The sequence below is a fragment of the Hypanus sabinus genome, chromosome 10 (assembly GCF_030144855.1).
Source record: "Hypanus sabinus isolate sHypSab1 chromosome 10, sHypSab1.hap1, whole genome shotgun sequence".
NCBI classification, from domain to species: Eukaryota; Metazoa; Chordata; class Chondrichthyes; order Myliobatiformes; family Dasyatidae; genus Hypanus; species Hypanus sabinus.
In genome coordinates this window covers 146,502,205-146,519,038 of record NC_082715.1, presented here as the reverse complement: position 1 = coordinate 146,519,038, position 16,834 = coordinate 146,502,205, and the positions used below count along the sequence as shown (strand labels likewise).

Genomic DNA, 16,834 nt, shown 5'->3' with positions numbered 1-16,834 from the left:
TTTTCTTTATCTGTTGCTTTCGAAAATCTCGGACAAACCGTCTTTAATAAGGGTGCAAGGATCGCGTACTTTAAATGTAGTGTGCAACTGAATGGAGAAGAGGACAAGTTGTTTATCTAAAATACATTGGCGAAATACAGAACTCGAAACTAAATGCTAATCTGGCTCAGAACTGACACAGGAAAAATTGTCAACTTATGATTGGTGTCAATGTGCCATTCTGTTTGAACTGATTTGCATAAATAGACAACACGCAGTGCCAGCTCGTCACAGGATTCATAAGCGAGCTGAAAAGTTGAGACGCCACTTAACCGCCGCACCTTGTGTGAGCTTCACTCAATTAATTACAATGTCTTGGTGGGTTCGTGTAGTCAGTACGCTGGTGTTCACTGCAATTTGTGAGTATTTTCTTTGGGTATTATATTGAATCTCGAATGCCATTCAATGATATTTTCTCACTCTTCTGGTATTACTCGAATATTAATCTCGGTACATTGTTTCTTCTCTCTGAATGTTTCCAGATATCGACGCGGAAGTTGCACTGAATCAGCCATCTTCGAAATCAAAATCTCCGGGGCAGAATGCTCAAATGACTTGCACCTTGTCTGGAACCTCTTTAGGAAGTAGCAATATTTACTGGTACCAGCAGATTCCCGGAAAAGTTCCTCGGTATCTGTTCTACTATTATTCGGGGAGCAGCATTAGAAGAGGCTCCGGAGTTCCGAACCGTTTCGGCGGCTCAATATCCGGCAACACGGCAACATTGACAATATCGAGCGTCCAGTCGGAGGATGCGGCAGACTATTACTGTGCTGTCTGGAAAAATAATGTTTGCATCTTCGGCAAAGGAACGAGGCTGGCCATTGGCAGTAAGTAAAATATCCAGTCAATTCGCTTGGCTTCCTGGTACTTAAGTGAACAATAATTAATTTTCTGTAGTCTAATTGTGGCTTCGAAACAAATGCTTTTCAAGGCGGAGTTTTTCAGATATCCAACCACGATTAACGGTCCATTGGCAACTTAGTTGAACTCGCGCGCCCGAAACGCTAAATGCCCCAATATTTCTTTTAAAATTCATGCTGGTTTAATACGGGATGAACTAATATTTGCCAAACCAGCTTAAGAATATTCCGATCGTTTTTCAATGGGTATATTCCTGAATTTCCGAATTTAGTTAGCATGTATTATTTTGTCTGTAGAAGCACCTTTGCTGATGTCACCATTTTGTGTTGATGCCCGTCAGACCCATATGATAACTGCTAGCCACTAATCACTGAATCCTGGAGCATTCTTAAAAATCAGAAACTTGCATAGATGAAGAAAGATAGATGACTAAAGCGATTGGTTCCAATGGAATAACCTATAACATTGCTAAAACCTCGATAGTGTATAGTTTTTGTCCGTCGCCCTAAACATTTCAACTAATGATTCAGACAGCCTTTATTAATGACGAGCACAGGATTGAAACTTTTGGAACAAATCATATAATTTGATGATGTTTTCCCTGATGTGGTCCCTGGTGTCGCGAGGGAAGGCGGAAATGAAAAAGAATAACAAAATTTGAATCCTGTTTGCAGAGCTTTCAATACCCTCACAAGGTATTTTTGTGTCTCCTTCCATTTTCCTAAAAACAGTAGACCTGGTACTATATATTCCACCTGACACATGGGTGAGGACATACACGGCAGTGAATGGGAATTCTTGGGATGCCCAGAAAAAAGAATAGAATGCAATCAGCACCGCATTAATTAGTACATCAGTTCTAGGAAGAGTTTTCAGATGACACTGAGAAGAACAACTGATAGGTTAATCATTGTCCAATTTTATATTTAAAAGCTTTTCACGCCACTTTGAACTTTAAGTATTTGTCTTATACTGCCAAGAGATTTTAAAACATTTCACGAGTGATTTGCTGAATAGAATTCAATTTGAACTTGAATGTATTCTGAAACACTCGCGCCATATAGGACCATAACGAGCTTCGAAGAGAAGCACATAGATATTAGAACGGAAAATCTCAGTCTTTATTAGAAGATGCCTTTTAGTATTTTATGTTTTCAACTGATGATGTTATTTCTCTCTTTGGAACGCCAATGTGCCCAAACACAGCAGACAGACTTTTCTATCAATTTTAATATTGAAATTCTTTTGTGGTTTAAAATTGTGATGCATTTGGGTCACGGCGTGGAAATAAACCTCCAACAACCTTATCTTAGGATTTGGAGACATGCGTGGCTGAAGGACCCACAGAGCTATATTCCCTAGAATATAGCTAGGCCTTGTGCTTTGGCTATTGGTGGGGTCAACCATGCCCAACAGGTCAAAGGGTGGAGGCCAGACTATGAGTGGTCCATCGGACATCCAAAATTAGAGGTTCCGGTCAGAGCTCTCAACCCTGACTGGTGAAAGTTTGTTACGGAAACAACAATGAAGAATCTTTCTATATCTGTGTGCGACGGTTTTTACTGGCAGATTGAGGACTTCCATTGCTGCCAAAACAATACAGGCATAACGGGCAGTAAGTTAGTGATGGCATCATTACATTTTTTTATTGCATCAAAAATGGAATCACGGAACAGCGAGCGGCTCAAACTTACACGTTAAGTAACTTAAAGATACGAAAATGAACTGCGGTGAGCCGTAGTTCTGAACCATATCAGATGAAGAGGGGGTTATTCTCTCTTTTTTGCCACATCGGCCGTGAACATCGTAAGAAACTGGTTTTCTCAGCGGTGAGTGCAAGGTGGAAAATCCGCCTGCACTCCGCAAACCAGATTTGAATTATTTACTTCAAGTGGGATAAAATAATATCTCAGAAACAAAACGTGTTTAACATTAATGTTAAACTTTCCTAACGTGATTTAAAATACAAGCAGCCTGTAAATGTAATGTTGCTGCAAAATGATCTTTGTATTCCGATGGCTTAGAATATAATATACCTATCCCGGGGCTCCCGACCTGGGTCTATAGACCACTTTGCTGATGGTAAGGATCTATGGCATAAGAATTGTTGAGAGCCATTGTACTAATCAATGATTTTAAGCAAAACATGAATAGACTTCTGCTTCTTGTCTTGATGACTGAAAAGTTGTATCAAGTGAAGATGTCTAAGGTAGAAGTAGGGACAGTGGAGGCTGAGGTGTCAATAGAAGTCACAATTAGCAGTCAGGTATAACCTCGGATTTTTATTCAACCTGAATCGAATGAATGCATGCATTGAAGACTGATTAAAACCGGTGCCGAAATCATTCATTTTTACCCCATTGTACACTTAATGCCCCAGACTCACAAAGAGCAATTATTCACGGGAGATTTGAACTGGCAATTTTTTCACGTCCAATTTAACGGGAAAGCGGAAAAAGAAATATTCATTCATTAAGATGAATGCATACATGCAATACCAAATGCACTATCAACAAACGGGATGTTTTAACTGGAACAGTTTCTCAACCTGAACTAAACTTGGACCTTATTTTACACAGATCCTCGTGCTCCTGCCGTCTCCGTTCTCCGACCTTCAGCGCAAGAAATCACAGGAAAAGGCACAGCGACGCTGGTGTGTTTGGTGAGCCGTTTTAATCCGGGCGCAGTGGACATTGAATGGAGCATGGACGGTCGACCGAGAAGGGATGGCGTGGAGACGAGCCCTGTCCAGCAGGAGACGGACAACACGTTCAGTGCGAGCAGTTACCTGACTCTACCAGCCTCAGAATGGAACTCACACGAGCGTTACTCCTGTGTGGTTAAACACGAGAGTCAAGCAAACCCTCTTGAAGAAACGATCGCGAGATCCGGCTGTATCTAAAACTATATTTAAAACTCTATCAAAATGAAAAGCTTATTTTCCCAGTCTTTTTCTTCATTAAAATGATTTTGAACCATTATTCTTTTGTAGATAAGTATTTGCAGTCGGAGTCATCATTTAAGTTTTGTCAGTCTTAATTGTGTTTCTATTAAATCGGTATCATTGTTAATTGAACTCCAATGTTAATTAATTTCAGTTAAATGCATCCCCAAATACTCATCAAATGACCGTGGTCTGAAGATTGCAGTCTTGATGCTCGCCTACTGCAAACGATTTCGAGCACAAATATCCAATAACATTAACAATCATGTCTGATCATGTATAATTTCATGGCTTTTATTTCGAGTGCAGAATAAACTAAACATATAATTTAATCTCTGTTTAATGATATTGCCTTGATGCAAAATTGCAGCAGTGAAACGTGCGAGATATCATCTAAAAAAAAACTTGTGTAGCCATCAGATGGTTCACGCACCCACATGTAAGCGCACACTTGCAAAGACAGACACACAATGCTGTGTCATGGAAAACTCATTTAACTGAGGACGATTGACACATATATACGCCGTGAAATGGTTGGAAAGGGACAATCTACTTCACTCTTTTTGTTGCCATTAGATTGGGCATTACCTGGAGTATTACACACAGTTCTGGTTCCCTTGTCTTCTGGAGGTTGTGCACGCCTCAGTTCGTAAGAAGCGCAGCAGATTTTGTTTAAGTGAATGAATCCATAGGGTATATATTCCACTGCGTTTATATGGAACAGAGGCGATGCCATTGAAATATATAAAACTCTTTATGCACTAGGCAGATGCCAAGATGGTTCCTGCTTACTTTATCTTGAGAGCAAAAGGTTACAGTATTAGATAATGGGTTTGAGTATTCGGGGCTGAAAGAAATAATATTCCTCTCTCGACGCAACTTTAACCTTCGCTTCCTTTGGAAGTGTGTTGATGTGTCTGCCATTTTCAGCCTATTTTTTCAGCTGCTTCAGATCCCGCTACAAGCTTTAATGGCCTTGCTCGTTGTTAACTGCCTTCACAATCTTCGTAAGATCCACAAATACGATGATCCAGTTTATCAATTGTCATTCGGATCATTGATATAGATGACAATCAACAACAGAAATTACACCCATCCCTGAGGTACTCTACTGGCCACAGGCCTCTTCTCAGAGAGGAGAACATCTATGAGCACTCTCTGGCTGTTCCTGCGAAGACAATACCTATTCCAGATTACTACCTTATACTGAATGCCAAACGACTTAACCTTCATGATAACCTCCCATACGGGGCCTAGTCAATGGCCTCCCTATAGTCTTTGTCGTCAATATACATTGTTTTTCCGTCATCAAATCTCTTAATGGCGTCCTGAAAAAAGCTCTATAAGATTGGTTAGATTTTACCCACCACGCACAAATCCATATTGACTAATCCTAAATAGTCTCCGTGTTTCTACAAATGCTTTATGTCTGATCCCTTAGAATCGCTGACGATAACCTACCCACTACTAACGTCAGGATCACCGCCCTATTATTGCCAATCCTATTCTTGGAGCGTTTCTTGAAAAACGGAACATTAGTTATCCTCCCATTCCCCGGCCCCTCACCTGAGGCTGACCTTTTAAATATATTTGCTTGGTGCCCTGCAATTTCTGCACTAGTCTCCCACAAAGTTCGAGAGCACTTTTTCAGCCCCTGGGGAATGTCCATCCTAAGCTGCCCCAAAACGTTAAAACTTCCTCCTCTGTAATTCACTTAAGTCCACGAACACACTATTGTTTTGCCTCGCTCTGTGTCCGTCTCCCGAGAAAATACCGATATAAAAATTCCACTTGTGATCTCTCTGAGCTCCTTCGGCTTCATGGCCACTCTGATCGGAAAGAGCACCCATTAGTCACTTGCTATACTGTTACTAGTGATATACATGTAGAAACTCTGGAGATTCCTTTCCTTTGTTTGCTAGAGCAACTTCATGCCTTCTATGAGCCCTCAAAATTTCCTTCTTAACTGCAATCTTATACCCGTTAGAAGTACATTTCTTAGACTCCTCAGGTACCTCCTTTGTTCCTTGCTACCTACACCTGCTGTGAACTTTCTTCGTCTTAACTAGGATTTCGATGTCTGTCGAAAGCCAGTGTCTTCTCCAAACCTGACTCCTTGTGGTTTATTCTGAAAGTTCACCACAGCTTGAATGGTTATGCAGTTATTAGCGGAACCTGGGTGGCTGTAGGAACCAAATAGTGAAATAGTAGTGCATCACTCAGTTTGTACCAAATTTTCTGCCTCGGAATTATGCCGATTCCGTTGATTTCTCCAACAGTTTGGGTTTGGCCGAAAATAATCACCTTAAATGCATCAATACCCAGGAGGGAATGGCAGTAAATCATAAACAGGAGAGATCCTGCAGATAGTGGAAATCCAAAGCAGCACATAGACAAAATGCTGAAGAAAAACAGCAGCTTAGGCATCATTTAATTCGGGCTGTGACCCCTCTTCAGGAAGTACTGTACTTGCACATACATTTGGAAATGTTTAACCTGGACATTTTTAAAACATTTAGCTAAAACATTATATATAACCATATAATAATTACAGCACAGACACAGGCCATCTCGGCCCTTTTAGTCCGTGCCGAACGCTTACTCTCACCTAGTCCCACTGACCCGCACTCAGCCCATAACCCTCCATTCTTTTCCTGTCCATATACCTATCCAATTTTACTTTAAATGACAATACCGAACTTGCCTCTACCACTTCTACTGGAACCTCGTTCCACACAGCTACCACTTTCTGAGTAAAGAAATTCCCCGTCGTGTTACCCTTAAACTTTTGCCCCCTAACTCTCAACTCATGTCCTCTTGCTTGAATCTCCCCTACTCTCAATGGAAAAAGCTTATCCACGTCAACTCTATCTATCCCCCTCATAAATTCAAATACCTCTATCAAGTCCCCCCTCAACCATCTACGGTCCAAAGAATAAAGACCTAACTTGTTCAACCTTTCTATGTAACTTAGGTGCTGAAACCCAGGTAACATTCTAGTAAATCTCCTCTGTACTCTCTCTATTTTGTTGACATCTTTCCTATAATTCGGTGCCCAGAACTATACACAATACTCCAAATTTGGCCTTACCAATGCCTTGTACAATTTTAACATTACATCCCAACTCCTATACACAATATACTATACACAATGCTCTGATTTATAAAGGCCAATGTACCAAAAGCTTTCTTCACCACCCTATCCATGTACGTGTATATACAGTGAGTTCGCTATCCGGGAACAAATGGCGTGGTCTCCGCCTGTTTCCTCTAGAATTTACGAGAATGAGGGGAAATCTCGATGAAATGTGAAGTTCCAACAGATCTTAACATGCTGAAAGAAGAGAGGATACTTTTCTAGATGAGGAGTCCACAACCTGTTTCAGATTGAGCGATTGCACAGAAGTGAGAAGGAATCAGGCCTTTTGCCGGAATTCTGTCTTGGGGAGGCTACGGCAAGTTTCCAGAAATGGCACCTTGGCAAAGCCTGCTCCTCACTCAAGCACGCGCACTTAATCTGCTCTTAAAAGGTTAATTCTCCAGCCTTTGGAGACAACTTCATTAAATTCGTTCATAAAATCACGGATTTCTCTATGTTAAGGGAAAGGAAAGGAACATGATGCTAAGGTCGAATAACAACTAGAACTTGATGAAAGTCTGTTCATTTTAGAAAGAAAAAAAATATGCCCTATTTCTCATGCCGGTTTTACAGTTAATTACCGATACAACCAGAGCACGACATCAGCTGTCAAAGAAATTTGACAGCATTTCAGGATGAAGCTTTATTACTGCTCCACCTGAATCGGGGAGAGTGTTTCGAAGCTGCAAACGGAGATGTTCTGATCCCTTTCCGATTCCGTGCCACGAGCTCAGGCAGATAGCAGTGCATATGGCCTCTACGTATGTTTGACTTCTTCCTCTGAGATACCATACATGAATTGTAGCGAGCCACTCCAATTCACTTCTGACTCTGGGCTTTAACATGCGGAGCGATATTAGCTATAATTTTTCCTTTTTTTCCGTCTTGACACAATTCAATCACACATCTGTGTTAGCTTTGTTCTATTAATAGTGACATGGAAATCGCTTCTGTAAAGGCAGTTATTGCACTGCAGAATCCCCAAAACCACTCAACACACCGCCCCCACCACCCCCCCCCATCTGCTAACCTCTAAACGTATGCTTGCTCCTCGAATTCCTGAGAACACAGAGAACATAGAAACATAGAAAGCCTGCAGCACAATACAGACCATTCGACCCACAAAGCTGTGCCGAACATGTCCTTAACTTAGGAATTACCTACTGTTACCCATAGCTCTCCAGATTTCTGAGCTCCATGTAACTGTCCAGGAGTCTCTTAAAAGAACCTATCGTATCCGCATCCACCATCCTCGCTGGCAGCCCATTCCACGCACTCACCATTCTCTGCGTAATAAAACCTACCCCTAACATCTCCTCTGTAGCTACCTTCAAGCACCTTAACACTGTGCCTTCTCCTGCTAGCAATTTCCGCCGTGGGAAAAACATCTGACGAACTTGATCAATGCCTCTCAACATCTTACACACTTCTATCGGGTCACCTCCCACCCTCCGTCGCTCCAAGGGAGAAAGGCCGAGTTTACCCAACCTATTCTCATAACACATGTTCCCCAGTCCAGGCAACATCGTCGTTAATCTCCTCTGCACCATTTCTATGGATCCACATCCTTCCTGTAGTGAGGCGACCACAACTGAGCACAGTAATCCAAGTGGGGTCTGACCAGGGTCCTTTATAGCTGCAACTTTACCTCTCGGCTCTTAAACTCAACCCCTCGATTGATGATGGCCAATGCACTGTATGCCCTCGTAACCACAGAGTCAACCTTCGCAGCTACTTTGAGCGTCCTATGGACTCGGACCTCAAAATCCCTCTGATCCTCCACACTGCCAAGAGCCTTACCTTTAACACTATATTCTGCCATCATATTTGACCTACCAAAATGAACCGCTCAAACTTATCTGGGTTGAACTCCATCTGCCACTTCTCTGCCCAGTTTTGCATTCTATCAATGTCCCGCTGTAACCTCTAACAGCCCTCCACACTATCCACAACGCCCCCAACCTTTGTGTCATTAGCAAATTTACTAACTCATCCCTCCACTTTCTCATCCAGATCATTTATAAAAATCATGAAGAGTAGGGGTCCCAGAACAGATCCCTGATACCACTGGTGACAGACCTCCAAGCAGAATATGACCAGTCTACAACCACTCTTTGCCTTCTGTGGGCTGGCAGGTCTTGGATCTACAAAGTAATGCCTCTTGGTTTCCATGCCTCATTACTTTCTCAATAAGGTTTGCATAGGATACCTTGTCAATAGCCTTGCTGAAATCAATATACACTACATCTACTGCTCTACCTTCATCAATGTGTTTAGTCACATCCTCAAGAACTTCAATCAGCCTCGTAAGGCACGACCTGCCTTTCACAAAGCCATGCTGACTATTCCTAACCATATTACCCCTCTCCAAATGTTCATAAATCCTGCCTTTCAGGATTTAATCCATCAACGTACCAACCACTGGACGAAGACTCACTGGTGTATAATTTCCTGGGTTATCTCTACTCCCTTTTTTGAATAATGGAACAACATCCGCAGACCTCCAATACCCAAGAACCTCTCCCTTCTCCACTGCTGATGAAAAGATCATCGCCAGAGGCTCAACAAACTCTTCCCTCGCCTCTCACAGTAGCCAAGGGTACATCACGTTCGGCCACGCTGACTTATCCAACTTCATGCTTTCGAAAAGCTCCAGCACATCCTCATTCTTAATATCCACATGCTCATGCTTTTCAGTCGGCTGTATGTCATCCCTAAAATCACCAAGATCCTTCTCTAGAGTGAATACTGAAGCAAAGTACTCATTAAGTACCTCTGCTATCTCTTCTGGTTCCATACACACTTTTCCACTGTTACACTTGATTGGTCCTATTCTGTCTGGTCTTATCCTCTTGCTCTTCATATACTTGAAGAATGCCTTTACTGTTCCATAATCCTGTCCACCAAAGCCTTCTCATGGCCGCTTCTGGCTTTCCTAATTTCTTTCTTAAGCTTCTTCCTGCTCGCCTTATAATCTTCCGGATCTCTCTCATTACCTAGTCTTTTGAACATTTCGTAAGCTCTTCTTTTCTTCTTGACTAGATTTACAACATCCTTTGTACACCACGTTTCCTGTACACTGCAATCCTTTCCCTGTCTATTTAGAGCGAAATCTGCAGAACTCCACGCAAATATCCCCTGAATATTTGCCACATTTCTTCCGTACATTTTCCTGCAATCTCAATGACTCTTCACACGTCCTTAGATCACCTGGACAGTATGTCAGGATGCTATTCATCGACCATAACCATATTATGCCTCTCCAACTGATCATAAATTCTGCCTTTCAGGATCATCTCCATCAACTTACCAACCACTGGACTAAGATTCACTGGTCTATAATGTCCTGGGCCATCTCTACTCCCTTTCTTGAATAATTGAACAACATTTGCAACCCTTCAATCCCACGGAACCACTCCCGTCCACACTGATGATGCAAAGATCATCGCCATAGGCTCAACAAACTCTTCCCTCGCCTCCCACAATAGCCTAGGGTACATCTCGTCCGGTCCCGGTGACTTAACCAACTTGATGATTTCCAAAAGCTCCAGCACATCCTCTTTCTTAATATCTACATGCTCATGCTTTTTAGTCCGCTGTAAGCAATCCCTACAGTCGCCAAGATCCTCTTCTGTAATGAATACTGAAGCAAAGTACTTATTAAGTGACTCTGCTATCTCCTCTGGTTCCATACACGTTTCCACTGTCACACTTGATAGGTCCTATTCTGTCAGGTCTCATCCTCTTGCTCTTCACCTACTTGAAGAATGCCTAGGGTGTTCCTTAATCCTGTCCGCCTAGGCCTTCTCATAGCCGCTTCTGGCTCTCCTAATTTCTTTCTTAAACTTCTTCTTGCTAGCCTTATAATCTTCCAGATCCGTCTCATTACCTAGTTTTTGAACATTTCGTAAGCCCTTCTTGACTAGATTTACAACATCCTTTGTACATCACGCTTTTTGTACCCTACCATCCTTTCACTGTCTCATTGGAACGAACCTATGCAGAACTCCACGCAAATATCCCCTGAATATTTGCAACATTTCTTCCGTACATTTCTCTGAGAACATCTGTTCCCAGGTTGGTCACGACTAGCCTGAACTCCTGCCTCAGCAAGGACCTAGACCCACTGCAACTTGCCTATCGTCACAATAGCTCAATGGCAGATGCAATCTCAATGACTCTTCACACGGCCTTAGACCACCTGGACAATACAAACACCTATGTCAGGATGCTATACATTGAATATAGCTCAGCGTCTAACACCAAAATCTCTACAATCCTGATTGGGAAGATACAGAACCTGGGCCTCTCTACCTCCCTCTGTAATTGGATTCCTAACTTCCTAATCTGTGGGAATTGGTGATAATATCTCCTCCTCGCTGACTATTAACATTGGTTCATCGCAGGGGTATGTGCTCAACCCACTACTCTGCTCTCTCTATACCATGACCATGGTTAGGCAGAGCTGAAATACCATCTATAAGTTTACTGATGATACAACCATTGTTGTTAGAATCTCAGATGGAGACGGGGGGGTGGGGGGGAGCTGGTGGTGGCTTACAGGAGTGAGATCTGCCAACTAGTGTACTGGTGCCGCAGCAACAACTTGCACTCAACGTCAGTAAGACGGAAGAGATGATTGTGGACTTCAAGAAGGGTGAGAGGAAGGAATACATACTAATCTTCACAAAGGGATCAGAAGTGTAGAGAGTGAGCAGTTTCAAGTTCCTGGGTGTCAAGATCTCTGAGGACCTAACCTGGTATGTATCGATGCAGATATAAGGAAGGCAAAACAGCGTCTATACTTTAGAAGGAGTTTGAAAAGATTTGGTATATCAACAAAAACACTGAAAAACTTCTACAGATGTAGAGAACATTCTGACAGGCTGTATCACTGACCGCTGTGGGGAGGGGGGCTGATGGGGTGCTACTGCACAGGACCGAAAGAAGCTGCAGAGGGTTGTTAATTTAGTTGGCTCCATTTTGTGTAGTAGCTTACAAAGTACTCAGGGGATCACCAAGGAGCGGTGTCTTGGAAAGGCAGCATCCATCATTAAGGACCTCCAGCACCCAGGGCATGCCCTTTTTACACTGCTACCATCAGGAGGCACAGAAGCCTAAAAGCACACACTCAGCGATTCAGTAACAGCTTCTTCCGCTCTGCCGGTCCGATTCCTAAATGGACATTGAGCCCATGGGCACTACCTCTTTTCCCTAATATATATTATTTCTGTTTTTGCATGATTTTTAATCTATTCAATATGCATATACTGTTATTTATTTATTGTTTTGATTTTGTTATCTTCTTCCATATTATGTATTGCATTGAACTTCTGCTGCTAATTTAACAATTATCACGACACACGCTGGTGATAAACATAATTCTGATTCTGAGGCTGTGACACAGCTGTCGATCTTATTGCTCCTTCATTGTCATCTTCCTTCCTGTCACTAGGGGCCACTATAGAGTCAATGGCATGTCCATCCTGTGCAAACACGAGGAAATGTCCATCCTGTAATGTCTTGGAGTTCAGGTGGTCCAAACTTCAAAGTAAATATAATATTGATATGCTTGCATGTCACCACATACAAGCCTGAGATTCATTTTCTTTTGGGAATACTCAATAAATCCAATAATGAAAGACGACACCAACTCGAACGTACAACCAGAGCGCAAGAGACAACAAACTGCGCAAACACAGAAATAAGTGATAATAAACGGATAAAAAGATAGATAGATACAGCAAACAAGCAATAAGTATCGAGAACATGAGGTGAAGAGTGCTTGAAAGTAATCTCTAAATTGTGGGATTGTTTCAACGATGGGGTGTGAAGTTGGGTGAAGTCATCACCTTTGGTTCATGAGCCTGAAGGTTAATAAGTAGTCTTACTAAAATACAATAATAATTGGCGTTAAAAGTTAGCGTTCGTAATCTCTTTGTACTTCGGGATTCACAGGTGCCCTTACTCTGTTGATACTCAATCGTTTACGCACAAAATATACAAGTTGCCAGAAGAATATTATTTCATTTCACTGACTCTAGGTCACATTTACAAAGTAAAAGCGTTTTTTTCTTTGCAAGAACGTATATATATTTAAAGTCCTGCTGTTCGAAACCCGCTAGCAACTAGAAAGGAAACAATCGAGAAACGTTGCTGTGCTCGACCAAGAATAACAGCATGCACCTAGCCGGCGGCTTCTCCTTATGAGCGGCCTGAGCTCGGAATGCTTCACTTAAGCAGGAACTCCTGAAAATTGCGTGTCACACAACAAGTGTACTCTTAGTGAGTTCTGCTAGGAGGCGGTCATGGTGAGGTAACTCTGATTGTAGGTCAGGTCGCTAACCCGCACTGCTCGGAATGTCTGAACACCTGTGGCCACCAATTTACCGCCGATGCTCCAGCACACCTCCACCTATCCAGGGTAATAAATTATTGACCGGACACACCGGAGTCACCTTCTGCTCTTCAGTGATGTTTTTAGACACGAGTGGAAAAAGGAATCGAAGAGCTGGGCAATTTTTCACCTGCAACGAAAAAGAAATATCTTTATTAAAGAACGAGAACAAATCGTGAGCCATTCATTTAGTAGCATGACCTGCGGCGTCTCAGATGGCAAGTAGACGGTTCAAGTCCCACACTGAAGCCGAGTGATAAACGTGGACTGATATTGTACAGCAGTGTGGAATGCGTGTTAAATTATCAGCATTAGGTAGTTGTGGTGTCTGGAAACGACCCGTGGGCGCTATTTTCGAGAAGAACAGGAGAAATTATTGCTCTCGACAATATTTATAACTCAAAATTATTAGAAAACAATTAGCTAGCTGCATTGCAATTACTGAAACATTCCGGCGCCAGAATTGGCAGCGCAGTTCGTGTTACGATTCTAATATTTTTTTGCTGCGTGCACGAAAGCCCATATATCTGAGGGTGATTTATTTTAACGTGCAATATCCATTGCAGAGCGGCTACCTCGCTGTCTTCACAGATGTCGTGATCTAAATGCATGACTTTACAAGAAGAACAGAAATCGTTCTGCAGCAAGGGTCTTAACAAAATGACCCAGGATACCTGAGCAAAAGGAGCGCTATTCGCACACTTCCGAATTCGCGCGCGATCACTTACAAGAGTATTCGCTTTTGCTCAGCACTCCACCTTCAGCTCTCTTCCTATCCCATGTCTTTCGAACAATCATCGTTGACTGAACAACCTCCAATGAATGCTGATCGATCTATGGCTTTCACCTCGGGATTTATTCACGGTATCGCTCCTCAGAAACACTAACAGTTATTTTGTATTTCATTATCATTCAGGGCAGTACTGTGCTCGTCCTTGATTTTGCTAGTTTCCATGATTTTCCACTTTAAGGTAGAATAAAAGTATTGATTTAAGTACTCGTCCGTCTCCCGAGGCAAACACCTCGACGAACAAATTAATCCTTAGGTGGATCTTTTCTCTACCCAGCCGCTTACTGTTCTTTATATATACCTGTTGTTTAATTTCTTGTTTTAGTTCCACGGTTTTGGTTCAGTTTCTTCCTCTTCTTGTTTTTCTTCCGTCTTGACATCAGACATTGGTGCTTCAGGAGCAATTTGTTTGGAATCCTTGGAGCACTCTACTAAATTCTTCAACTAAATTTAACACTTTACCGAAATTCTAGATTTAGGATTTGGTACTACTGCAGAATTGTCCAACACCCGCTGAGGAGAGATACTCACTGACGGGCAGTGTAGCAGCCTGCCTTTCTATCTAACTCGTGATGTCCTGGCCCTACCAGTATTCATCACGATATTGTAAGTGAAATTAATTTGTTTTTAACTCATCATTCTCGTATCCTTGGAGCGTTCAAAAGGAGTACGTGCAGAAAGGAATTTTACTGCTGCAAATCTGGAAAGATAATAATGGAAAAAAGTAAAGAAGCTTTACTTTGGATCTAATTCGTGCACTAACTTCCGCGATGCATGCGGCATTCATAGAAAGTTGCCTCAAGAATCCGATAGAAACTAAATCTCCCTCCACAAAACTTTGTCAAATACTCGCAGATCTGAAACCGTGCGGTTTAGATAATGCGAAAATAACCTGAAACCTGCGGCATCGGCATCGATTACTTTAGAAACATATTGTGATCATATAAAGCAAAGGGGCCAGGTGTCAACCATATAACGCCTATTCAGCATTTAATATCTCAAAAAATAGCCCAAATCACGTAAGGTGTCCTTTCAAGATAACTGCAGAATGATTGCTGCAAATGTAAATTAGTTTAATACAACTCCTTAAATGTCTTTGGGAGCAATTTTGATTATTTCTATTGTATCAACAAATTGAATTTGAATCAGGTACGTCTGCTGAGTTTATGATAACCGGACCGCAGCAGTCTCTGGTGAGGTGATCGGAAGTGCCATAGAAATAATCATTCCTGTGTTCATCATCCGAATACATTATAGAAGACTTCTAATCGTTTGCTTCGAATCATTTTGTGACAACAATGCACTTAATCCCATTAGTGCTCAAGGTTTAAATGCAGTTGTTGCTTTTCAACTTACCTTCTCATTTGGTGCTATGTTAATGTGAATACAGAAGTTGCAAGCAATACATCTCAGTAGTCTTATGTTTAGAAATAACGAACACGTGCCGTGCAGTAAGAAATACAGTAACGCGCAGGCAAAATGCTGGAGAAACTCAGCAGGCCAGGCTAACCATGCCTTTCAATTTTTTTCTGTCAAACCTGCTCTCAATGTATGCTCCCGAAAATGACACAAACATATTGATTTTCGTCTGATGGTCTTTGAGGAATGAAATAACACGCCATAATAGGATAAGAATACCCAGGAATTAATTAAGTCCTATTCCTGATAATATTCTGCAAGTTTCCCATCTACTATGCTTTGACAATTAATAAGACTTGCGAAGTCTTCTTTCGAGAATGCCTGTTTAATTCATCTAAGAACATCATCAGCATTATGTGCAGTTTTGTAAGACTTGGCGATCTAAAACTACGATTATTCTTGGCATTTTTTTCTACAGAAGTCGTATGACATTGCCTTCTTCTGGGCAGTGACTTCACAAGAGGACAGACCCCAGCCATTATCATCGCTCTTCAGTGAATGTCTTGTCAGGCGTCTGTGGACGCACAACCAGGTATTGTGATATGCACCGGCTGCTCATACGACCACCGAGCACCTACTCCCCTAGCTTCACATGACACTGAACGGTTAAGGGAGGGGCGTGGGTGAACAGGCGCTACATCTTACCCACGGGCGACCTGCAGGATTCCGGAGAGAAGGGCCGCCTTATATCTCCTTTTTTAGAGAGTTATCTCCACTTCGCCACCAGCTATGTACATTAGATCTGGTATAATACGTCTGCCGTTACATGCAGATACAATTCCCCTTATTGACCTAAATTTGGCAGAATCTATCGCGCACCACTCTCGGTACCAGCTGAATAATTCGATTCACTTTTAATTATTCAGAACACGCTGAATCGATTAAATGATATTTTTCTCGCACTTCCGGTATTATTCGAATATTAATCTCGGTACATTGTTTCTTCCCTCTGAATGTTTCCAGATATCAACGCGGAAGTTGTAGTGAATCAACCACCTTCGAAATCCACGTCTCAGGCGCAGACCGTCCAAATACCCTGCAGCATGTCTGGAACCTCTTTCGGAAGTAGCGTTGCTTACTGGTTCTAGCAGGTTCCCCGAAAATTTCCTCCATTTTATGCTGATGCCCGGTAAAAACCATAAGGTATTTTTTAGCCACTGAGCACTAGATCCTGGAGGGTTCCTTAAAGGTCATAAACGTGCATAGATGAAGAAAGATAGATGACCAATAATCTAAAATCCT

General features: G+C 42.1%; 1 protein-coding gene across 2 annotated transcripts in view; it reads left to right on the top strand.

Annotated features, from left to right (window-relative positions):
* The first annotated feature begins 279 nt into the window (after nt 1-279).
* Nucleotides 280-16,834, top strand: part of LOC132401215 (immunoglobulin lambda-1 light chain-like) — a 34,421-nt gene continuing 17,866 nt past the window's right edge. The window contains exons 1-3 of one of the 2 annotated variants that reach the window (XM_059983201.1): nt 280-398; nt 522-869; nt 3,483-3,884. In XM_059983201.1, the coding sequence (XP_059839184.1) occupies nt 350-398; nt 522-869; nt 3,483-3,805 (720 nt within the window). In that variant the 5' untranslated portion in view covers nt 280-349 and the 3' untranslated portion in view covers nt 3,806-3,884. Of the gene's footprint in view, nt 399-521; nt 870-3,482; nt 3,885-16,834 lie in introns of those variants that run through there. The other variant, XM_059983203.1, reaches the window with a different exon arrangement.